This window comes from Hemitrygon akajei, unplaced genomic scaffold, assembly GCF_048418815.1.
Source record: "Hemitrygon akajei unplaced genomic scaffold, sHemAka1.3 Scf000063, whole genome shotgun sequence".
Classification (NCBI taxonomy): domain Eukaryota; kingdom Metazoa; phylum Chordata; class Chondrichthyes; order Myliobatiformes; family Dasyatidae; genus Hemitrygon; species Hemitrygon akajei.
Genome location: NW_027331949.1, coordinates 5339508 through 5359072, shown reverse-complemented (window position 1 = coordinate 5359072; position 19565 = coordinate 5339508). Strand labels below are relative to the sequence as shown.

General features: G+C 44.9%; 1 protein-coding gene across 1 annotated transcript; it reads left to right on the top strand.

The window, feature by feature from the left end:
* The first annotated feature begins 5601 nt into the window (after positions 1-5601).
* LOC140721871 (NACHT, LRR and PYD domains-containing protein 3-like) lies at positions 5602-16899 on the top strand. Its single transcript, XM_073036694.1, has 8 exons — positions 5602-5683; positions 6584-6755; positions 6855-6920; positions 12357-14094; positions 15551-15637; positions 16004-16174; positions 16330-16497; positions 16655-16899. Exons 1-8 carry the CDS (start codon positions 5612-5614, stop codon positions 16740-16742), a joined length of 2562 nt encoding a protein of 853 aa, XP_072892795.1. The 5' UTR covers positions 5602-5611; the 3' UTR covers positions 16743-16899.
* The last annotated feature ends 2666 nt before the right edge of the window (positions 16900-19565 follow it).

Genomic DNA, 19565 nt, shown 5'->3' with positions numbered 1-19565 from the left:
TCGGTAATCTCAGCACAGGTGCGACCTTGACGATTACTGTAATCGGGTGTAACTGGGTGCACCTGTTGAAGATAGCTTTATTATCGGGGTACCCCTGAGAGCAGAGCGGCTGCAGGCAGCTGGGCCACATTTAAACCAGGAGAAGGGGGATGTCCACTGTTCAAAAAATGAAATATGCTTAACATTTCATGATATTTCACAGCGTCTTTCCTTCTGCTGCCTCTTTGTAATACCTCCACAGCGGTCTTTGCCCTGAGCAATTTGAGCAAACTGGAATTTATAGTCTGACAATAAACTGGTTCCAAGCTGAAGAATAAATCAAAGCGCCGACACCAACTGAAACAAACCAAATGCAGGTTGCGATTCCTCTCTGCAACAGATCAAATTTAGTAGAGAAAACGTGGCCATTGCTATCGTGCACTGCATTAATATTTCTGACTCGGAACACATGTTACTAAGACTCATTCATGTAAAATGAGTATTTGCGTGGTTTGTGAAAAGCGTCATGAAACAGTGTAGCGTACAATATATAAAAGGTGACGTTCAGGTTTTGAGTGTTGTGATCTGAACATTGCTCAGGCTGTGTTCACCTACCATTCGGGTCTATAAAGTACAGATGCTTATATTCGCTGAAGCGGCAAGGCCGCTGATATCACAGTTCAGCTGTGATCATGTAGAATGGTGGAACAGTACTGAGACCCCCAATGTCCTGATATTAATTCAACATTACAGCAGAACATTCTGACAAATAAGATACCCAGTTAATATAATGTTCAGGAGTTTTCTATCGATCTCTAACGTGGTTGGTGTATCTGTAAAGTAAATGAGATATCAGGCAAATTTACAAGTGAGAAATGGTCGTAATTTGATAGGATTGCGGCTGTGATATGGTATCGTCTTTCCAGTATGTGAGTAGTAGTGTGAAGGAGAAGGGCGTTCATATTCTGCTCTCGACTGTGACCCGTAGCTATCTGCGAGAGATTGTAATCTCGGCATGTTTGCAGCCAAACTGGCCCATCACTCTGATGGACCACCAGCGGACAACTGCGAAAGCTGGCTTTATAAACGGGCTAACCTTGAAATCAGTGCAGGTATAAGCAATGGGAGTGCAGTTACGACTGGAGGAAGGAAGTATCCAGTGTACATAACAAGATGAATTCCAAAGGGAAAATATATGACCACAGCTCACAGAGCTCTTCCTTCTGCAGTGACTGTGCAGTAAACCCACAGCGGTCTTTGCCCTGCGCTATCGCTGGAGTTTATAGTCTGGCAATAAACTCGGCCCAAGGTGCATAATAAATCAAAGCGCCGACACCAACCGAATAGAACCTGGATGCCGGTTCTGATTCCTCTCTGGAGAAGATCATATTTTCCAGTGTGTTACTAAATGCAATCGTGCATTGAAGTAGTAAGTCGTGCTGGAGCCATATGTTAGAAATATGCATTCAAGAAATTAAAATTATTGTACGGTTCAACATAAGCATTGTGGAACAGGATGTAGCGTTATGTGCTGAAAAGCATGCGGTTTAAGTTTACGACCGTGTTATCAATTGACCCTTGCTCAGGGTGTGTTCCCTTACACTTAGGGCACATAAAATTCAGCTGCTTCGATTTGCTGCGACCAGACTCAGGAGTTCAACACGAGGTAAGAACAGAGACTATACGGTGAAAAGTCATGGTGTTTCAATGCCCCCACTCGTCACGGCAGTCTGTGTAGTGTTACTGACAATTCAATACGGTCTCTAAAATTGCACGCCTTTATGGATCTGTGTTTTTTCTGTATCCGTATTATTTTTAGTAATGACAGGGTACAGCTGGCAATGATATTTAATATAAACCTTCTCCAAGTAAATCCACTGGCTGTTGATAAAAACTTATCGAAGTGGGCGCTTTACTACGTTCTGGACCTAATGAAGTGGACACTGAGTGTATGTTCGGGGCCTTTTGCTGCCGCTGCCCGTCCACTTCAATGTTCGGAATGTTTGATTTTCTGCTGCTTTCCTATTACACTGAATATGTCTGACCAATCTCCTGTATCTCTCTCATTAGCGCGATGTGTGACCCACAGAACCGCCACACACTGGATTTGATTTTTGTTTTGCTTGGTTTTCGCACAAATCTCGGTAAATGGTGCTAATTGTGCGTGAATGTCCCAGGGGCTGAACAGTTTTTGAGATACTGGCGCCAACAAACATCCCACGGTCAAAGACACTTGGATCACATTTGTTCCCTATCTTGAAGAAGACCCTCGATATTTGTTGACCATGTCTGCATGATTTTTTTTGTTTGTTTTCAGCTGCCGCCACATGATTCGCTGGCTCGCATTGACGAGCTGGTATATATATCTACCTAATAAATTGGCCACTGCTAGTATTTCCTATCCGGACAGTCCTCCCCCATCTCGAATATGAGCATTTTTTGAGATCGAGACTTAATTATTGCCGATTCCTCTGTTGCCCTGCTTTGAAAAACATAGCAACTGAACGGTCCAATTCTGTGCGAGGCTGGGGCTGTGGGGTTGCGGTGGGGTGGAGAAGCGCATCAACTGATAAATTCGTCGTTTTGTTTCTGATTATCAAATGAAAGTAGTATTTACTCCGGAGTGCACATTTACCCACAAAACTAGTACCGGACTCAAAGGTATCCGAATGGGGAGACCCATTACAAGGTAGGTTACTGAGAAATATATATCTTTTAGTCACAAAACAAGAGATCCGCGAGTGTTGGAAATCCCGAGCAACACACACAAAACTGAGCAGGTCATGCAGCACCCAGGCAGATGAAGAAGCAATCGACGTCCCGATGAAACGTCTCGGTCTGAAACGTTGACCGTATGTTCCTCTCCATAGATGCTGACTGATCTGCTCAGTACCTCCAGAAGTTTGTGTGTGCTTCTCTCTTACTTTCAGTCAAGTTTTTTCTATCAAATACAGTCACTTCATAGTGGAAAAAAAAAAACTGTTCAATAAGTTTCAGATATTGCCGAAATATTGTCCGGAGAATTACGCTGAAAACACGGGGCCTTAAATCTATAATTTCTCTGTTGGGTTGCTTGTGATGAGAGTCTCCCTTCATTGCCTGTGAGCTGCAAGGAGACTTATTCACACTACGCAACACCACGATAACCATTCCGAGGCAGCACGCCACCCTATCCCCACTTCGCGTGCCATCCTGATCCTCTGGCCAGTGATTTTATCAAGGTCTGGTGACTGTGACTGAGCAGTCAAAGCGTCGTCTGGGGTGCAGACGCAACGAAATGAGATAAGGGATGCATACGGGTAGCGCTCCATGGTATTGGTTTGGTACACACTCTAATAAAACGTCGAAATTTGCCGCATTACTGAAGTAGAGTGGCATTCATATAGTCTTGTTTAATTTAGTAGGATATATCTTTTACAGTCAATTGAGGAATTTTTTATTCATTAAATAATTAAAATAACCCTTAAGTAAGGAAAATGCGAAAAGTAAAAGTATATATTGGAAGTGTTCGGCAGATTGCGGAACAGCTGTGGGCAGGTTCAATTCTGATTATAGTTCCTCGACCTGAAAAATTAACACACTGTCTGTCTTGTTGAATAATTCCAGCATTTAAAATTGTTTTGAATATATTTTTGTCAAACTTGAATGTAACAATCCGGTGATAACCAGATGAAATGCTCCAATAATTCTTGGTCGCAATTCAGGAGCTGAAGTCCAGCCGGTGAAAATATGGTGGTTTAAGGCAAGACGTTCCGATGCTGTGCACACGATTCGGCCGTTATGCATTGCCTTAAACGAGATATGTAATCTTGCCAATGACGTCGATACTTCATAATTTTAAAAAAATGGAAGGAACCTCTGAGAAACAGGGGTGTTCGAGAAATGTGTACAGTTTGTCATTGAAATTTATAGATGAGCCGAGGTTAGTGGAAGTGTTTGAGCGCTCGCTGCTGTAACAGTTGTCCTTTGAGCACCATAGCGCCACTAGAGGTAGGAGGGCTCAAGAAGTACGTGCTTCCTTCTCTGGAACTCCAACCTGCATTGAAGTTCTGTTGACTTGACAAGCCAGTGTGACACCTGACTCTTGATCCATGCCGCGGCATGGGAAGCTCATCCAGTAATCCGGCCATGGAGTATGTTTCAGAAGTTGTATGATTGGTGTGTGCAGGAGGATCAGGCCGTGTCATCATTTCATTGGAGAGGACTATGCTTATATGGCTGTATGATCTTCGGTACGCATATCCGCTTCCTCCTTTATACCTAAATTATTTCCTGACCCTACTCCCGATTTTGTTTCTTGCAGTGAACTACAGTCTGTTAACACCTGCCTTCACAATGGCTGATGCAGCTGACGAGGGACGAGATTCAGTGGCGTCAACATCAGAAAAACACCCGGGTACATAGCCATCCTGTTATTACCATGAAAGTGGCCAATCGTATATTTGATATCTGTTCTGTCTCTGATAGGTATTTCTCAACATCCGAGGCCAGTTTAAATCTGTCGCCAGCGTCTCTTCGAGTCTCACCTTTGCATCCAGACTTCGGTCATACTGAAACATGGATATGATACATTATTTCCCTCATGAAAATGGCTATTCTGATTTGATCGTGTACTGGTATCAATTTCAGTGGTACCCCCCGTCACTTCATCTGGTAAACAGTCCATTTATGCCTACTCTATGTACTTCTACCCACCAATTCGTGTCAATATTGTTACTTTATCCACAACCCCTCGTGGTTTACGCTTGCCTGCTTATCTGTGCTGTGTTCATTACTGAAATTCCTAATGGTCCATATTCGCTGGTCTCGCCTTATCTATCCTGCTAGTTCCATCCTCAAAAATATTCCAATGGATTCAGTCAGCCTGATTTCACTTTCACAAAGCACTGTTGAATTTGTTAGGTCTTTTGAATTTTCTCCTGATACAGCTTCGACAATGGCCAAGAATTGTTCACACCACTGACGTCAGCCGAAGCAGAATGTTGTTCCTAATCATCTCTTTAACTTTTAAATTTAAACGGAACTGTGTAATGTTAACTACCTCAAACCATTCCGATTGTCTCACTCTGTCTCTGCTTTAAGGTGCTTGGGTCACCATCTATAACAACTTTGGCCGTTGAAGCAGGTAAATGCAGGTGAGATTAATGAAAATTAAGAGATACTAAAGCCGATCCAAGGAGCAACTGCACGAAATACTCCAAACTAAACCTCATGAACTACTCATATATCTCCAATTTCTCCACTCAGTAGCTAGATTAACAAAATGCAATGTTCCAAGGCTCTCTTTACAACCCTATCTCCACGGGACGCCACTTTCAATTCATTAAATTTCTTGGAATTGGATCTACATTTCTCAGTGCCATGTCTTTCGTTGTGTAAGCCCTTCCCTGATTTGTGCTTCCAAATGGTTAAACCTGTGTGTGTCCATTCATGATTGTGTTTGGTAAAATGGCGCACCGACGTTAGGTTCTAGATAGAAAAGTGCTGACCAATTGAGTTTCGATAATGTCTCTAGTTTCCGTCGCTTCGATTCGCAGGTCCGAGTTCAGGAATCACCGAACTCCTGGCATACTGGAACGATTTCGAGCTTCTGCAGTTGATTGACTTCTACCGGGACAGGCTGGAGCAGGCGATGGAAGGAGTGGTGCACGGAATGAGCCTGGCGTTAACGTTCGAGCATGAGCTCAGTGGAGAGGAACATCGGGTAAGTGAGCAGGAGAATGGGTTTGAATTTTCACACGTCATGGGTGTCAGAAATCCGAATCATCGGAACTTAAAATAGATAAATGGACAAATGGGAAATAAATAGTGAATATACAATGATAAAATTATGAATCCGAACCAATGATGGAAAAGGGATGAATATGTCCCCCAGTCTGGTGGGTGATTGTTCATTTTTACAGCGAGGGAAGCGGATAACAGGTGTATCGGCGTAACATAATAGATATTAAATGGAAATATGGTACGATATTTCGGTTTAGGACGATCGCAGGATTTCAGTGAGAACCTGGGCATTATCGGTGGATGCCACAGGTGCTCGCCAGTGTTCTAATCTGGGTGGAGATGCTTGTTTTATAATTTGTCACTGGAAACTGTGTCAGTCGTGATATACTGCCATGTTGTGATGAAATCACTGATAAACCGCCACCAAAAAAGGCAATGGAAAGACAGCAGGTGCCAGCCGCCAGCATGTTAGACACCGGCAGACTGAGAAGATTAATCGCAGCATATTTTCTGTAACTTCTCCGAGGCTGATCGCTCTGTATATATATACATATAAAAAAGGTTTTCTTGACATCTTCGTTCATCTGCTTTATGATAAATCATATTTTATGGTTTCTTCTTGACACTGTCAAAATAGATGAGGGATTACGTATGGGTTAGGAATCAGGGCAACGAAGCTGTCACGGATTAACCAGGATCCCATTGACTGGTGGGCCATGTTCACGGAGAATGTCCCTCTATTTGCTCTGCTCTGAATGTACAGTCCATCTCCAGAGAGGATCGGCATCCGGCCGTGTGATCCCGAGAAAGAGCACATCATTTACTTCTCATTCTCTGTGAATCTGTCAGTCGCCAATATGTTCATTTCTACACTTGACAGAAAATCTCTGATCTTGCTGATAAGGGAGAGCGCGCGGACAGTTCTAAACTCCTCCTGAGCCTGGTGATGGAGAGAGGCGCCCGCGCCCGGAGGGTGATGTGGGAATCGTTTGTGAAAATGCGGAATGGAGCCCCAAAGTTGGACAAAATACTGAAGGAAATACAGGAACATGGTGAGATCATATCAGAGATTAATCACAATTTGGAATTAAACAACACAAACTTTATAATTTGAGATATTTGATTTCACCAAATTGTTTAAATTTATACAGGGTGTGCACCGTACAAGCGATCAAACCCCAATCAAGATTTACGGGAGATTCCCAGTGAGCTGAAAGGTAGGTGAAGAAACAGCTGTTTCCACCAACGGTTGATACTTGTGCAGGACCGTTATGTTGATGGGCCACGGAGCTTTGACCAGGTAAATGTTGTCACTGTGACACAGTACATAGTAAGGCACATGAAAAGATTGCCTCCAATGCAAAAGTTTTCAAAAGACATAATGAGCCACGAGGCAGAGAGTTCGGGGCTTGGGAAAAGTGGGGTCCACGCTGGTGCCTGGAACTACAGCTGTTTCCACCGGGGTCAGAGAAGACAAAGCAGCGATCCGGTGGAGAGGAAATCTGGGAAATCTCTGCACCCCAACATGTCAAACCTCGTCCTACCTGCCTCTTTCCCCCTTTCCCACTGCCGAACATCCCTCGTCCTAAATCATTTCTCTAAACTCCGTCCGTCCGCACAGATCGTCAATTTTTCGAGTTGGATATCGATTGAAGTTCTAGTCACAGAATAACAGCAACAGCTTCCATATAAATATAAATCCAGGCAATATTCCTACTAATCTGTCCAATCCCAAAACAGCAAATGTCACCCAGTCTGTTCGCATCTGCAGTCGCTTACTGCGAACGATGGGCAGTCCATCGGGAGACAGTGTCAGTGAACGTGAGGGGGGGGGGGAGGTGGTGCTTGCATAGTCCACAGAACGGAAATTCATGTCTTCCCTCCGGTGTGTGATGAAAATTGTCGGAGAGTAAGGGCTGTCAATTAGATCAGAGAAGGCCGGTGTTTTGTTAATGTGGCGAGGAAGGTGAAAAAAAACTGAACAAATCGATAAACAATGTTGAGACACATTTAATTGCGCCAGACTGATGAGAATCTCACTTCATCCCTAAGTTCATTGCTTCTGTGGAAATGGAGCTTTGGGCAGTGCAAGGGCTCGGAGTCTGGAAAGCTTCATATTCAAAGGCAGTGTTGGATTACCCAACTGCACATTTAGCAGAGGAGTGGGCGAAGGGAAGACAGATATTGCAAAAGTTATTAATCTTACAGTAGCTCATGTTTTGTCTGATCATTCGAAAGTCTTGATCAGAAACCTGAGGAATTTCTACCAGTATCCTGGTTCAGCAACTCTCACTTCCAAGAACAAACTGTAAATGTGTTAATGTTCTTATAGGAACTGAAAGAGGATAATTAGGAATTTTAGAAAGATCTCTCAGTCTCTGTCACTTCTGTAATAATTGTTTTGGTCCATATTAAGGTAACAAAACCCCTCAGTTTCCTTGCACCACTGATTTAGTATAGCTCTACAAATTGCCTGCAAAGTTGTTCTTCAATATTCTTCACGCTTCCTGCCAAGGGAACGGATACGGCTATGGAACTCTAACACCTACTTAGAAACATAGAAATATAGAAAACCTGCAACACAATGCAGGCCCATCGGCCCGCAATGCTGTGCCGAACATGTATTTGCTTCAGAAATTACCTATATTAAGCATAGTCCTCTATTTTTCTAAGCTCTATGTACCTGTCCAGCAGTCTCTTAAAATACACTACCGTATCAGCCTCCACCAGCGGCAGACCATTCCACGCACTCACCACTCACTGCGTAAAAAACTTACCGCTGACATCTCGTCTTTACCTACTCCCAAGCACCTTAAAACTGTGCCCTCTCTTACTAGCCATTTCAGCCCTGGGAAAAAGCCTCTGACTCTCCAGACGATCAGTGCCTCTCATTATCTTGTACACCTCTAGCTGACCACCTCTCGTTCTCCAAAGAGAAAAGTCCAAGTTCACTCAACCAATTCTCAAAGGCATGCTCCCCAATCCAGGCACCATCCTTGTAAATCTCCTCTGCACCCTTTCCACGGCTTCCACATCCTTCCTGTAGTGAAGTGACCAGAACAGAGCGCAGTACTCCAAGTGGGGTCTGACTGGGGTCCTATATAACTGCAACATTACCTCTCGGCTTTTAAACACAATCCCTCGATTGATAAAGGCCAATGCACCGTATGCCTTCTTAATTACAGAGTCAACCTGCGCAGCAGCTTTAAGTGTACTCTGGACGAGGTCCCCACGATCACTTTGATCACACTGCAACGAGTCTTACCATTAATATTATATATTGCCATCATATTTGACCTACCAATATAAACCAGCTCACGCTTATCTGGGTTAAACTTCATCTGCCACTTCTCCGCCCAATTTTTCATCCTATCGATGTCCCGCTGTAACCTCTGACGGCCCTTCACAATAACCACAACTCTCCCAAGCGTTGTGTCATCAGCAAATTTATTAACCTATCACTCCACTTCCACATTCAGATCATTGATAAAAATCACGAAGTGAAGGGGTCCCAAAACGAATCCTGAGGCACAAATCTGGACACCGACCTCCACGTAATCATGAACCGTTTACAAGCACACTTTGCCTTCTGTGGGCAAGCCAGTAATCTATCCACAATGCAATGTCCCCTAGGATCCCATGACTTTTTACTTTCTTAACAAGCCTTGCATGGGGTACGTTGTCAAATGCCTTGCGAAAATCCGTTTTACTTACATCTACTGCACTACCTTCATCAATGTGTTTAGTCGCATCCTCAAAAAATTCAACCAGGCTTGTAAGGCACGGCATGCCTTTGAAAAAGCTATGCTGACTATTCCTGACGATGGGTCTCGGCCTTCTTGACGAGATTTTTAGCAGATTTTGTACACCTTTGTTCCTGTACCATTCGTACCTATGCAGAATGCCACGCAAATATCCCCTGAACATTTTCATTATTTCTGCCGTACATTTCCCTGAGAACATCTGTTCCCAATTTGTGTTTCCAAGTTCCTGGCTGATTACTTCATATTTCCCCTCACTCCAATTAAACGTTTTCCTATCTTGTCTCTTCCTACCCCGCTCTAATGCTGTGGTAAAGGAATTAGAATTGCGATCACTGTCTCCAAAATGCTATTCCACGGAGAGATCTGACACCTGAACAGGTTCATTTCCCAATACCAAATCAAGCAGAGCTTATCCTCTTGTAGGGTTATCTACATATTATATCAGGAAAGCTTCCGGAAAACACCTAGCAAACTCCACCCCATCTAAAGCCCTTGCTCTAGAGTGATTCCAATCAATATTTTGGAAATTAAAATCTCCCACGATACCAACCCAGTTATTATTGCTTCTTTCCAGAATCTGTTTCCCTATCTTCTGCTCGATGTCCATGTTACTATTGGGTGGTCTTTAAAAAACGCCCACTAGAGTTATTGACCTATTCCTGTTTATAACTTCTACCCACAGAGACTCAGTAGGCAATCCCACCATGACTTCCTCCTTTTCTGTAGCCGTGCATTATCTCTGATCAGCAGTGCCACACCCCATCTCTTTTGTCTGCCTCCCTGTCTTTACTGAAACAGCTAAATCCAGGCGCTGTAAGTAACCACTTCTGAACATGAAATAGATACTCCCCGGGATCATTGAAGAACATCTTCTCTACTGGTGTGGCATTCTCGAATGTAACTTTTTCTACAATCCATGCTTTCCTACGTTCCCTATCCCACTCGAATACATTTTGAATGATTAGTGAGAAAACATATCAGCATTGTTCGTTGCCAGATCACTACCGTTTTCCTCACAACTCTCAACTCTCTAAGAAGATAATATAAACACTGTTGGCGGCCCCTAATAAATGATGAAGACTAAAATAACATTTTAAAGATCCGTTAGGCAGTAAACCCCTATATAGAGTATACCTGTTAACTGGAACCCCTCCCCCCCACACCCCTGGCAGGGTCCGAATGCGCTGTGAAACCCCGCACACCTCTGGTAAGGTATAGACACACCGGTAGACCCCACACACCCCTGGCAGGGTCCGAATGCGCAGTGAAACCCCGCACACCTCTGGTAAGGTACAGACACACCGGTAGACCCCACACACCCCAGACAGGGTCCGAATGCGCTGTGAAACCCCGCACACCACTGGTAAGGTATAGACACACCGGTAGACCCCACACACCCCTGACAGGGTCCGAATGCGCTGTGAAACCCCGCACACCTCTGGTAAGGTATAGACACACCGGTAGACCACACACCCCTGACAGGGTCCGAATGCGCTGTGAAACCCCGCACACCTCTGGTAAGGTATAGACACACCGGTAGACCCCACACACTCCTGGCAGAAGCTGACACGCTGCGAGCCTCCTCAGGCCTCTCACAGTCTACCGACATGCTGCGAGACGCCACACACTCCTGGCAGAGCCCTCACGCAATGTGAAACCTTTTACCCACTTGGCAAGGATCTGGCACACTCTGAGGTCCCGCACACTCCGGTCAGGATCCTGACATACAGCGAGGTTTCACATTCTTCAGGTGCACTGTCACTGCAAGTAACTTTCCCACACTTCATTCAGACCCAGTCCTACATTGACATCGGCTTTCCCCTATTTCAGGACGTGCTCGGGATTCAATGGGAGAGGTTTTGGGAACAATGAACACAACTCAAGTCCTGAGATGGTTTTGAATAAGGAGCGGTCTGCAGCTTAGGTGATATACAGTGTGGGGATGTTAAATTGGGGAAGTTAGATTAATGGTAGGGGTCAGGTTGGGAGCAGCTTTTATAGGACAAATTCCCATCTGGTGAAAGTCGATACATATTAGCTGATCAGAATTTCGAACCGGCATTGTCCAAAGGAGATTAGAGACTACGTTGTCAACTTCCCGGGAACCATGACGAGAGATGTTATAAATTAGTTTGAGAGTGATATGTATAATTTTTGAGGCTGAGGTGAGTCATTGAGTTGTGGAGAGTGAAGAAGTTTATTTACGAGTCCAGTGTTGCAGAAGCCGGTAAGGAAATAGCAGGTGGAGATTAATCCAGAAAAGTGTGAAGTGTTGAACCTCAGGAGGTAACGTGTATGGGGGATGCTTAAAGTAGATGTCAGGCACTAACTTCTTTGAGGTACAGAGGGAGTCTGGTGTCAATGTCCGTAGCTCAGTGGATGTGACAACAAAAATAAATGAAGAAGACACGACCACATAGTTCACTTCATTGTGCGGATGTAGCTTTACGTTGCAGATGTATCAAACTTTGGTTTGACTGCATTTGGAGCATTAGTTCAATTCTGGCGCCCTATTACAGGAAGGGTCTGGGGAACTCGGAGAGGGTGCAGACGAGTTTCACCAGATACTACCGGGATTAGAAATCAACCTGCTTTCAAACTTTCAGTTCCATTTAAATAATAGATCTGTAGCATTCACTCTCTCCCTTTCTCCTGTCCTGCTGTGTATTTCCCGTGCAGACTGTTTAGTGGACATGAGACTGCAAATCTGCAGGGTTACACAAGCTTCTGAATTTATTATGAATCACCGTAACCAAATTTGCTTCAGTGTGTGAACTTACTCTGATAAATTAATTTGATACAAGAGTTTTGAATTACACTATTCTTGTAATACTGAGTTCTGAGATGAGGCATTTAACATTTTGACTATTGTGTCTGTTCCCATGGAAGATGTTCAACAGAAACACAAGGAGATTCTGCGGGCACAAACTGAAACACTGAGAGTGAACACGATCCTGATGAGGGAGAAGGTGAAGGTTTTCCAGCTGGTTGATCGATACGCTGAGCTCACGGTAATTTCTACTGTTCGAGATCGGAGACTGGTGGAACATGAACTACTAGCAAGAGGCAGAAACCACGAGCAGTGGAGAAAACAACATCTCCGCAAAGAGCTGGAAAAACTCCGGACTGATCAGTTGTTCCAGAGCAGCTTTTCCCAAAGTAAATACAAATCTGGGAGTTCGGCAGCATTAGCTGGAGTCCCAGGAATCGGTAAAACAACAATGGTGCAAAAGATTGTTTATGACTGGGCCACGGGGAAAATATACCAACAATTCCAGTTTGTATTCAGTTTCAAATTCCGGGACCTAAACTCCATTAACTGTAGAATAAACCTAAGCGATCTGATTCTAGATCAGTATCCTTACTTTGGGAATTTCCTGAGAGAGGTCTGGAAAAACCCAAAGGGATTGTTGTTTATATTCGATGGTTTAGATGAATTCAAACATAAAATCGATTTTTCTGACAGTCGGAGAGATACAGAACCCAAGCACCAGTGCCCAGATCCCGAGTGGTGGTGTGACGTGTCTGATATTGTGTACAGTTTAATCCAGGGCAAGCTGCTCCCAGGGTGTTCAGTGCTGGTGACAACCCGCCCTTCTGCGTTACATTTATTAGAAAAGGCAGAAATCAATATCTGGACTGAAATCCTGGGATTTGTCGATGAAGAACGGAAGGAATATTTCATTAGGCATTTTGAAGATAAGACAGTAGCAGAAGCTGTTTTCAAACACGTTGAGGAGAACGAGATCCTGTACACCATGAGCTACAACCCCTCCTACTGCTGTATCCTCGCTCTAGCACTGGGCCCCTTCTTCGCGAAAAAAGACATGGAACTGCAGCGAGTTCCCAAGACCATCACCCAACTCTATTCCTACTATATATACAACATACTGAAAAACCACGGCCGTGAGATTGATAACCCACGTGATGTGTTGCTCAGGGTTGGTCAGATGGCCTACAGGGGAGTGTCTGACAAGAAGATTGTATTTACAAATGGAGATTTGATCAACTACAATCTCCAGCCTTCCCAGTTCTTGTCCGGGTTCCTGATGGAGCTTTTGGAAAGAGAGGATTCTCCCCGTTGTGTGGTGTACACATTCCCACACCTCACCATCCAAGAGTTTGTAGCTGCACTCGCGCAATTTATGAATCCACATCCCGGGGATATCCTGAAATTCCTCACTAAAGCCCACAACACGACAGATGGGCGATTTGAGGTATTTCTCCGTTTTGTTGCTGGTCTCTTCTCCCCAATGACAGCTCGGGGCCTGGAGGAGTTTTTGGGTCCATTTCCTCATCAAACAACGTGCCGGGTGATTGACTGGGTGAAGGAGGAGGTTAAACGCCAGAGTGGAAACACAAGGAGTGAAGCTGGTAAAAGGAGCCTCCTGAACACATTGCACTACCTGTTTGAGTCTCAGAATAGTGGACTGGCTCAGGCCACACTGGGATCTGTGGAAACACTTTCATTCAGTGGAATGACATTGACCCCGATTGATTGCGCGGTCCTGTCTCATGTCATTGGACGATGTGATACAATACAACACCTCGACCTTGTTGGCAGTAACATTCAGTATGAAGGGAAACAGCGGCTGTTACCCGGGCTGCACAAGTGCCAGGAGTTGGGGTAACTTCACTTATTTCTCAGTCTGATCTGTGAAAGTGTTCCATTCTTTTGTTTCAAAGTAAAGGTAAATCAAGTTATGAGGAATTGTGACAAATTACGAGGCGATCGGTCAGTAATTCAAGAACGGAGGGTCATGTGGTTTCATGTGTAAGGATGTTGTAGACTTCATCAGTTCAGCGAACAACGGCAGTTAGATTAATGGTAGTAAATCACAAGAATGGCCGTGTTTTTCGCTCCCTGTGAAACAACCATTGAAACTGTTCCTTCTCACAGTTACTGACATCGAGAGTGACACCGACTGCAGCAGGTGTGACGGATCTTCACGCCCTCTACCCGATGAAGGACAAAAGAGGGCCAGAGGAATGCCTAGCGAGAGGGAGAGACAAACCTCTGAGGTTACTCTCCACCCCCCTCCCCGTGTGTGGCTATCACGATCACTCTAACGGTGTGACTTTGCTCCGCCAGATACCCTGCACTCGTGTGGACATCTCCTCTTCTGATTGTGGGGTTCAGTTCAGACCAAACCTCCCCATGCGATCTCTGTCAGCATCACCTCCTCTTGTTGAATCTCGCTTCCCCAGCTGCCTTCCTACTATGAGACCTCGCTTCCCCATCCCGCTTCCTCCTCAGGGGTCCATCATCTTCATACCTTTGTTTCTTCTGTGGGACCTTCCTACTCTATTCCCCTTCCTCCTGTGGTACTTCACCACTCCGTTCCCCTTCCCCATGTGGGATCACTCTTCTCCACTCCCCTCGTCCTGTGCGCGTATCTCTTTCCCATATCCCCTCCTCCTGTGCGATCACTCTGTTCTATTTATCCTCCTTCTGCGAGATGCCTCTTCTCCATCTACCTCCCTCCTGTGGTATCTTTCTTCTCTCATCCCCTTCCTCCTGCGGTATCTCTCTCCTCCATCCCTGTCCCGTGGTATCTCTCTTATCCCTCTCCCTTCCTCCTGTGGAATCTCTCTTCTCTACCCCCTTCATCCTCTGTGGATACCTCTTCACCATTTCCCTTCCACCTGTGGTATCTCTCTTCCTCACCCTCTTCGTTCTGTGGAGATATCTCTTCCCCATCTCCCTTCCTCCTATGGGATAACTCTGCCTATCGCTTTTCCTCTGCCGGGGTTTTCTTCCACCATTTCCCATGGACACGTTCTCATCCACAACTCCTCCTCTTGGTGAAACTGTTTTCCTATCCTTCCGACCCTCTCCAGTCAAGAACAGTTTTTTCTAACCATCGGGGAATGAGACGGAATATATGGAGTTTACATGGTCACACCGACAGACTAAATTACTGACATTCCGAGCTGGGCTGTGAGGGACATTGACAGTGATGGACATTCCATCAGTGATTTACTGAAGAGTTTAATGTTTACTGAAATACCCGAAGTAGAGGAATTCTCTCAGACCCACTGTCTGAATTCATCTGTTCATCAATTTGTCTGTTTGTGTTTAGACTTGGGATGAATAAATTTGGAGATTCAGGACTGAAGCTGGTGTCTGCGGCTTTGAAAAATCCGGAGTGTAAAACACGGACACTATGGTAAGTGTCCGACTGTGGGAGATTGTGTTTACAGTCACTGGGTGTCTGACTCTGCACATTAATGTGATCATTGACAGACTGTGGGAGATTGTGTTTACAGTCACTGGGTGTCTGACTCTGCACATTAATGTGATCATTGACAGACTGTGGGAGATTGTGTTTACAGTCACTGGGTGTCTGACTCTGCACATTAATGTGTCACTGGTATACACGGACACTATGGTAAGTGTCAGACTGTGGGAGATTGTGTTTACAGTCACTGGGTGTCTGACTCTGCACATTAATGTGTCACTGGCATACACTGGGAATTTGTACCATCTCCTGACTCTGTGTGACCTTTACCCTCACTTTCTACTTCATTTCCAGGCTGAGCAATGTCGGAATCACAGATTCTGGCGCCGAGCATCTTGCCTCCGCTCTCAGTACAAACAGATCACTGACGGTGCTGAACCTGAATGAAAATGCACTAGGAGATTCAGGAGTAAAACTGCTGTCTGAGGCTCTGAAGAACACAGAGTGTAAAATGGAGAAAATGTGGTAAGAATCAGGCAGTGAGAGATTGTCTGTACAGTCACTGGGTGTCAGTCACTGAACATTAATGCGATCAGTAATTGTCTTACTGGTAAATATTAGAGATTCATAGCATCCCCTGTCTCTTGGTGTCCTTCATCCTCACTCTCTCTCATTTCCAGGTTGTATAAGGTCGGTCTCACTGATGCTGGTGTCGATGACCTCGTCTCCGCTCTCAGTAAAAACCAGTCACTGACGGAGCTGGATTTGGGATCAAACTCGCTCACAGACCAATCTGTCCCCGTTCTTCGTCGCCTCATAGTGGCTCTCCCGAGTCTGGAGCGGATTTGGTGAGTGATTGTCTTAAAATTCAATGTCATAAAATATCAGCGGATCCGCGGGGTTTCGAATGATATTTGTCAGTGAATGTTGTTGAAACATTAACCCCAGTCCCCTGTTACTGACACTGTTCATTCTTTCATCTCTTCATTCGTTCATCTGTTTCAGGCTGTGGGACAATCAGATCAGTAAGTCCGGGGTAGAGGAACTGAAGTCTCTACAGGAACTCAAATCCGGACTGAATATGATACTGTGAACAGTTGAATATGCGAACACCCCCGCCCACGTTTTGACAGACCTTCCACCCAACCCCACCCCCGCGCCTTTAACGGCCACGCGTCAGTTTTAATTCCCAAAGTTTCTAACGGACACCGTCTCCAGAAGCACGCTCTGTGACGTCAGAGTCCGTTCCAGAGGACGTAATTCCACCTCCAGACAAGCGGAACTGCCTCCGATGGATATCCAGTTCGGAGAGCACCCCCCAAGTGACGCAGACTGTAAGAGCCCAGTGGCAGTGCTCATGGGACACCAGTCCTGTGATGGGATTTATCCGGGAAGAGAATCCTTTTGCTCACTTTGCTGAGGACAGTACATTCCGCAGTGTTGTCGATATAACGATGTTAAATTGACAAATGTCCGCACTTTTAAATTGAAAAAGAAACTGCACCTCACATGTCCTTTAGAATTATCCCCATCTGATCTTAAATCCATGGCCCCTGTTGCTTGACATCTCAACACTGAGGAAAAGGAAGCTGTTCATCGACAATAGCTCAGCATTTAATACAATAATTCCCACAATCCTGATTGAGAAGTTGCAGAACCTGGGCCTCTGTACCTCCTTCGGTAATTGGATCCTTGACTTCCGAAACCGGAAGATCACAGACCATGCGAATTGGTGATAACATATCCTCTTCGCTGACAATCAACACTGGCGCACCTCAGGGGTGTGTGCTTAGCCCACTGCTCTGCTCTCTGTATACACATGACTGTGTGGCTAGGCATAGCTCAAACACCATCTATAAATTTGCTGACGATACAACCATTGTTGGTAGATTCTCAGTTGGTGACGAGAGGGCGTGCAACTACCTGGCACTCAACATCAGTCAGGCAAGAGAGCTGATAGTGGGCTTCAGGAAGGGTAAGACGAAGGAACAAATACCAATCCTCAGAGGGATCAGAAATTGGGAGAGTTAGCAGCTTCTAGTTCCTGGATGTCAAGATCTCGGAGGATCTAACCAGGCCCCAACATATTGATGTAGTCATAAAGAAAGCAAGACAACAGCTATACTTTATTAGGAGTTTGACGCGATTTGGCATGTCAAAAATACATTCAAAAACTTCTATGTACCGTGGAGAGCATTCTAACAGGCTGCATCACTGTCTGGTATGGAGGGGCTACTGCGCAGGACCGAAAGAAGCTGCAGAAGGTTGTAAATATAGTCAGCTGCATCTTGGACTCTGGCCAACAAAATACACAGGATATCTTTAGGAAGCAGAGTCACAGAAAGGCAGCATCCATTATTAAAGATATTATTATATTTTTTTTCTCTCTGCTGGATTATGTAATGCATTGAACTGCTGCTGCTCAGTTAACAAATTTCATGCCACATACCGGTGATAATAAACCTGACTCTGATTCTGAAGTTACTGTCTGTCTAAAATCTCTATGCCACTCATAAACTTAGAAACGTAATCAGATCTACTCTCAGCCTCCTCTGCTCCAGAGAAAACAGCCCCGGTTTATCTCAACTCCCATTATCGCGCATGCGCTCTAATCCAGGCAGCATCTTGGTTAACGTCTTCAGCGTCCTCTACAAAGCCTCGACATTCTTCCTCGTATGGAGCCACCAGAGTGAAATGGGTTACCCTGGGTGCGGCCACACGTTGCTAAGTTCTCCATCTCTCTGGCAATACCATGAGTACTTATTAAGCGGCCTTATGTGCAGTGCCTTGTCAAAAGCCTTCTGAAAATCCAAATACGAAATATCCACGAGATCTTTTGCTGTTATATCCTAAAATATCGCATGATTTCCCATCAAGGGGACAGAGCACACTTCGGCCGATTTTATCATGAGTCCCTAAATCTCATCCTTCAACACATTCCTAACCATCAAGTTGTACTAATTGGCTTATAATTTCCCAGTTTTCCCTCGCCATTTTCTTTAAGGAGTGGACTTACATCTGCAATTTTCCTCTCCTCGGCAATCATTTCAGTTTCGAGTGAATCCTAAAAAAAACAGTATCAATGCCTTCTCAATCTCTTTACTTATTTTTTTTTCATTTGCTTTTCTACCATCAGACCTTTCAGCTACCCAAGCACCATCTCATTAGTAACTGACACTCTTCAATTACTGGCGTATTACTGGTGCCTTTCGGAGTGAAAACTGGTGCAACAAAATTATTGAGATCATCCGCCATTTCTTTCTGTCCCCAATTACTATCTCTCCTGCTTTACATCCACTATCTCCTCTTTTTTGCTCCTTAAATCTCTGGAAAACAATAGATTTTCGTATACTCAAACACGGGTGGAAGAGAAAACGTGCGGTGGATCGAGACAGGTGTTGAGCGAGGAGGGAGGGAGAAGGGATCAGTGAGGTTGAAAGGGTGACGTAAGGCATGTCCCAGCTGATTGGTCCTTCACTCAACACTGAAATAGTCCCCAAACGACACGTACTGACCTGTTTATTTCTAATAGAGCCGTGTCAGTCCCCAACTAGTCCCCTGTCCCGCTCACACCTCAAAGCCCTGCGTCAGTCCCAAACTAATCCCACTGTCCCTTTCTCCCGTCACAGCCACGAGTCAGTCTACAAAGTTATTAATTGAGGGAAGTGGAATAACGATGCTATAAGACTGGTCATTGGAGCGTTGAATCGGGAAGAGATATGCTCCGGGGAATGCACAACGGAAATATGGACGTATTTCAGGCAGCACTTGCATGGGGTTCTGAACAGGTTTGTCCATTCAGGCAGAGAAAGGATTGTCGTGTGAAGGAGCCATGGTTGACAAAAGATGTGCAACATCTGGCCAAGAGGAGAAAAGAAGCTGACTTAAGGTTTATGAAGTAAGGGTCTGAAAGGGC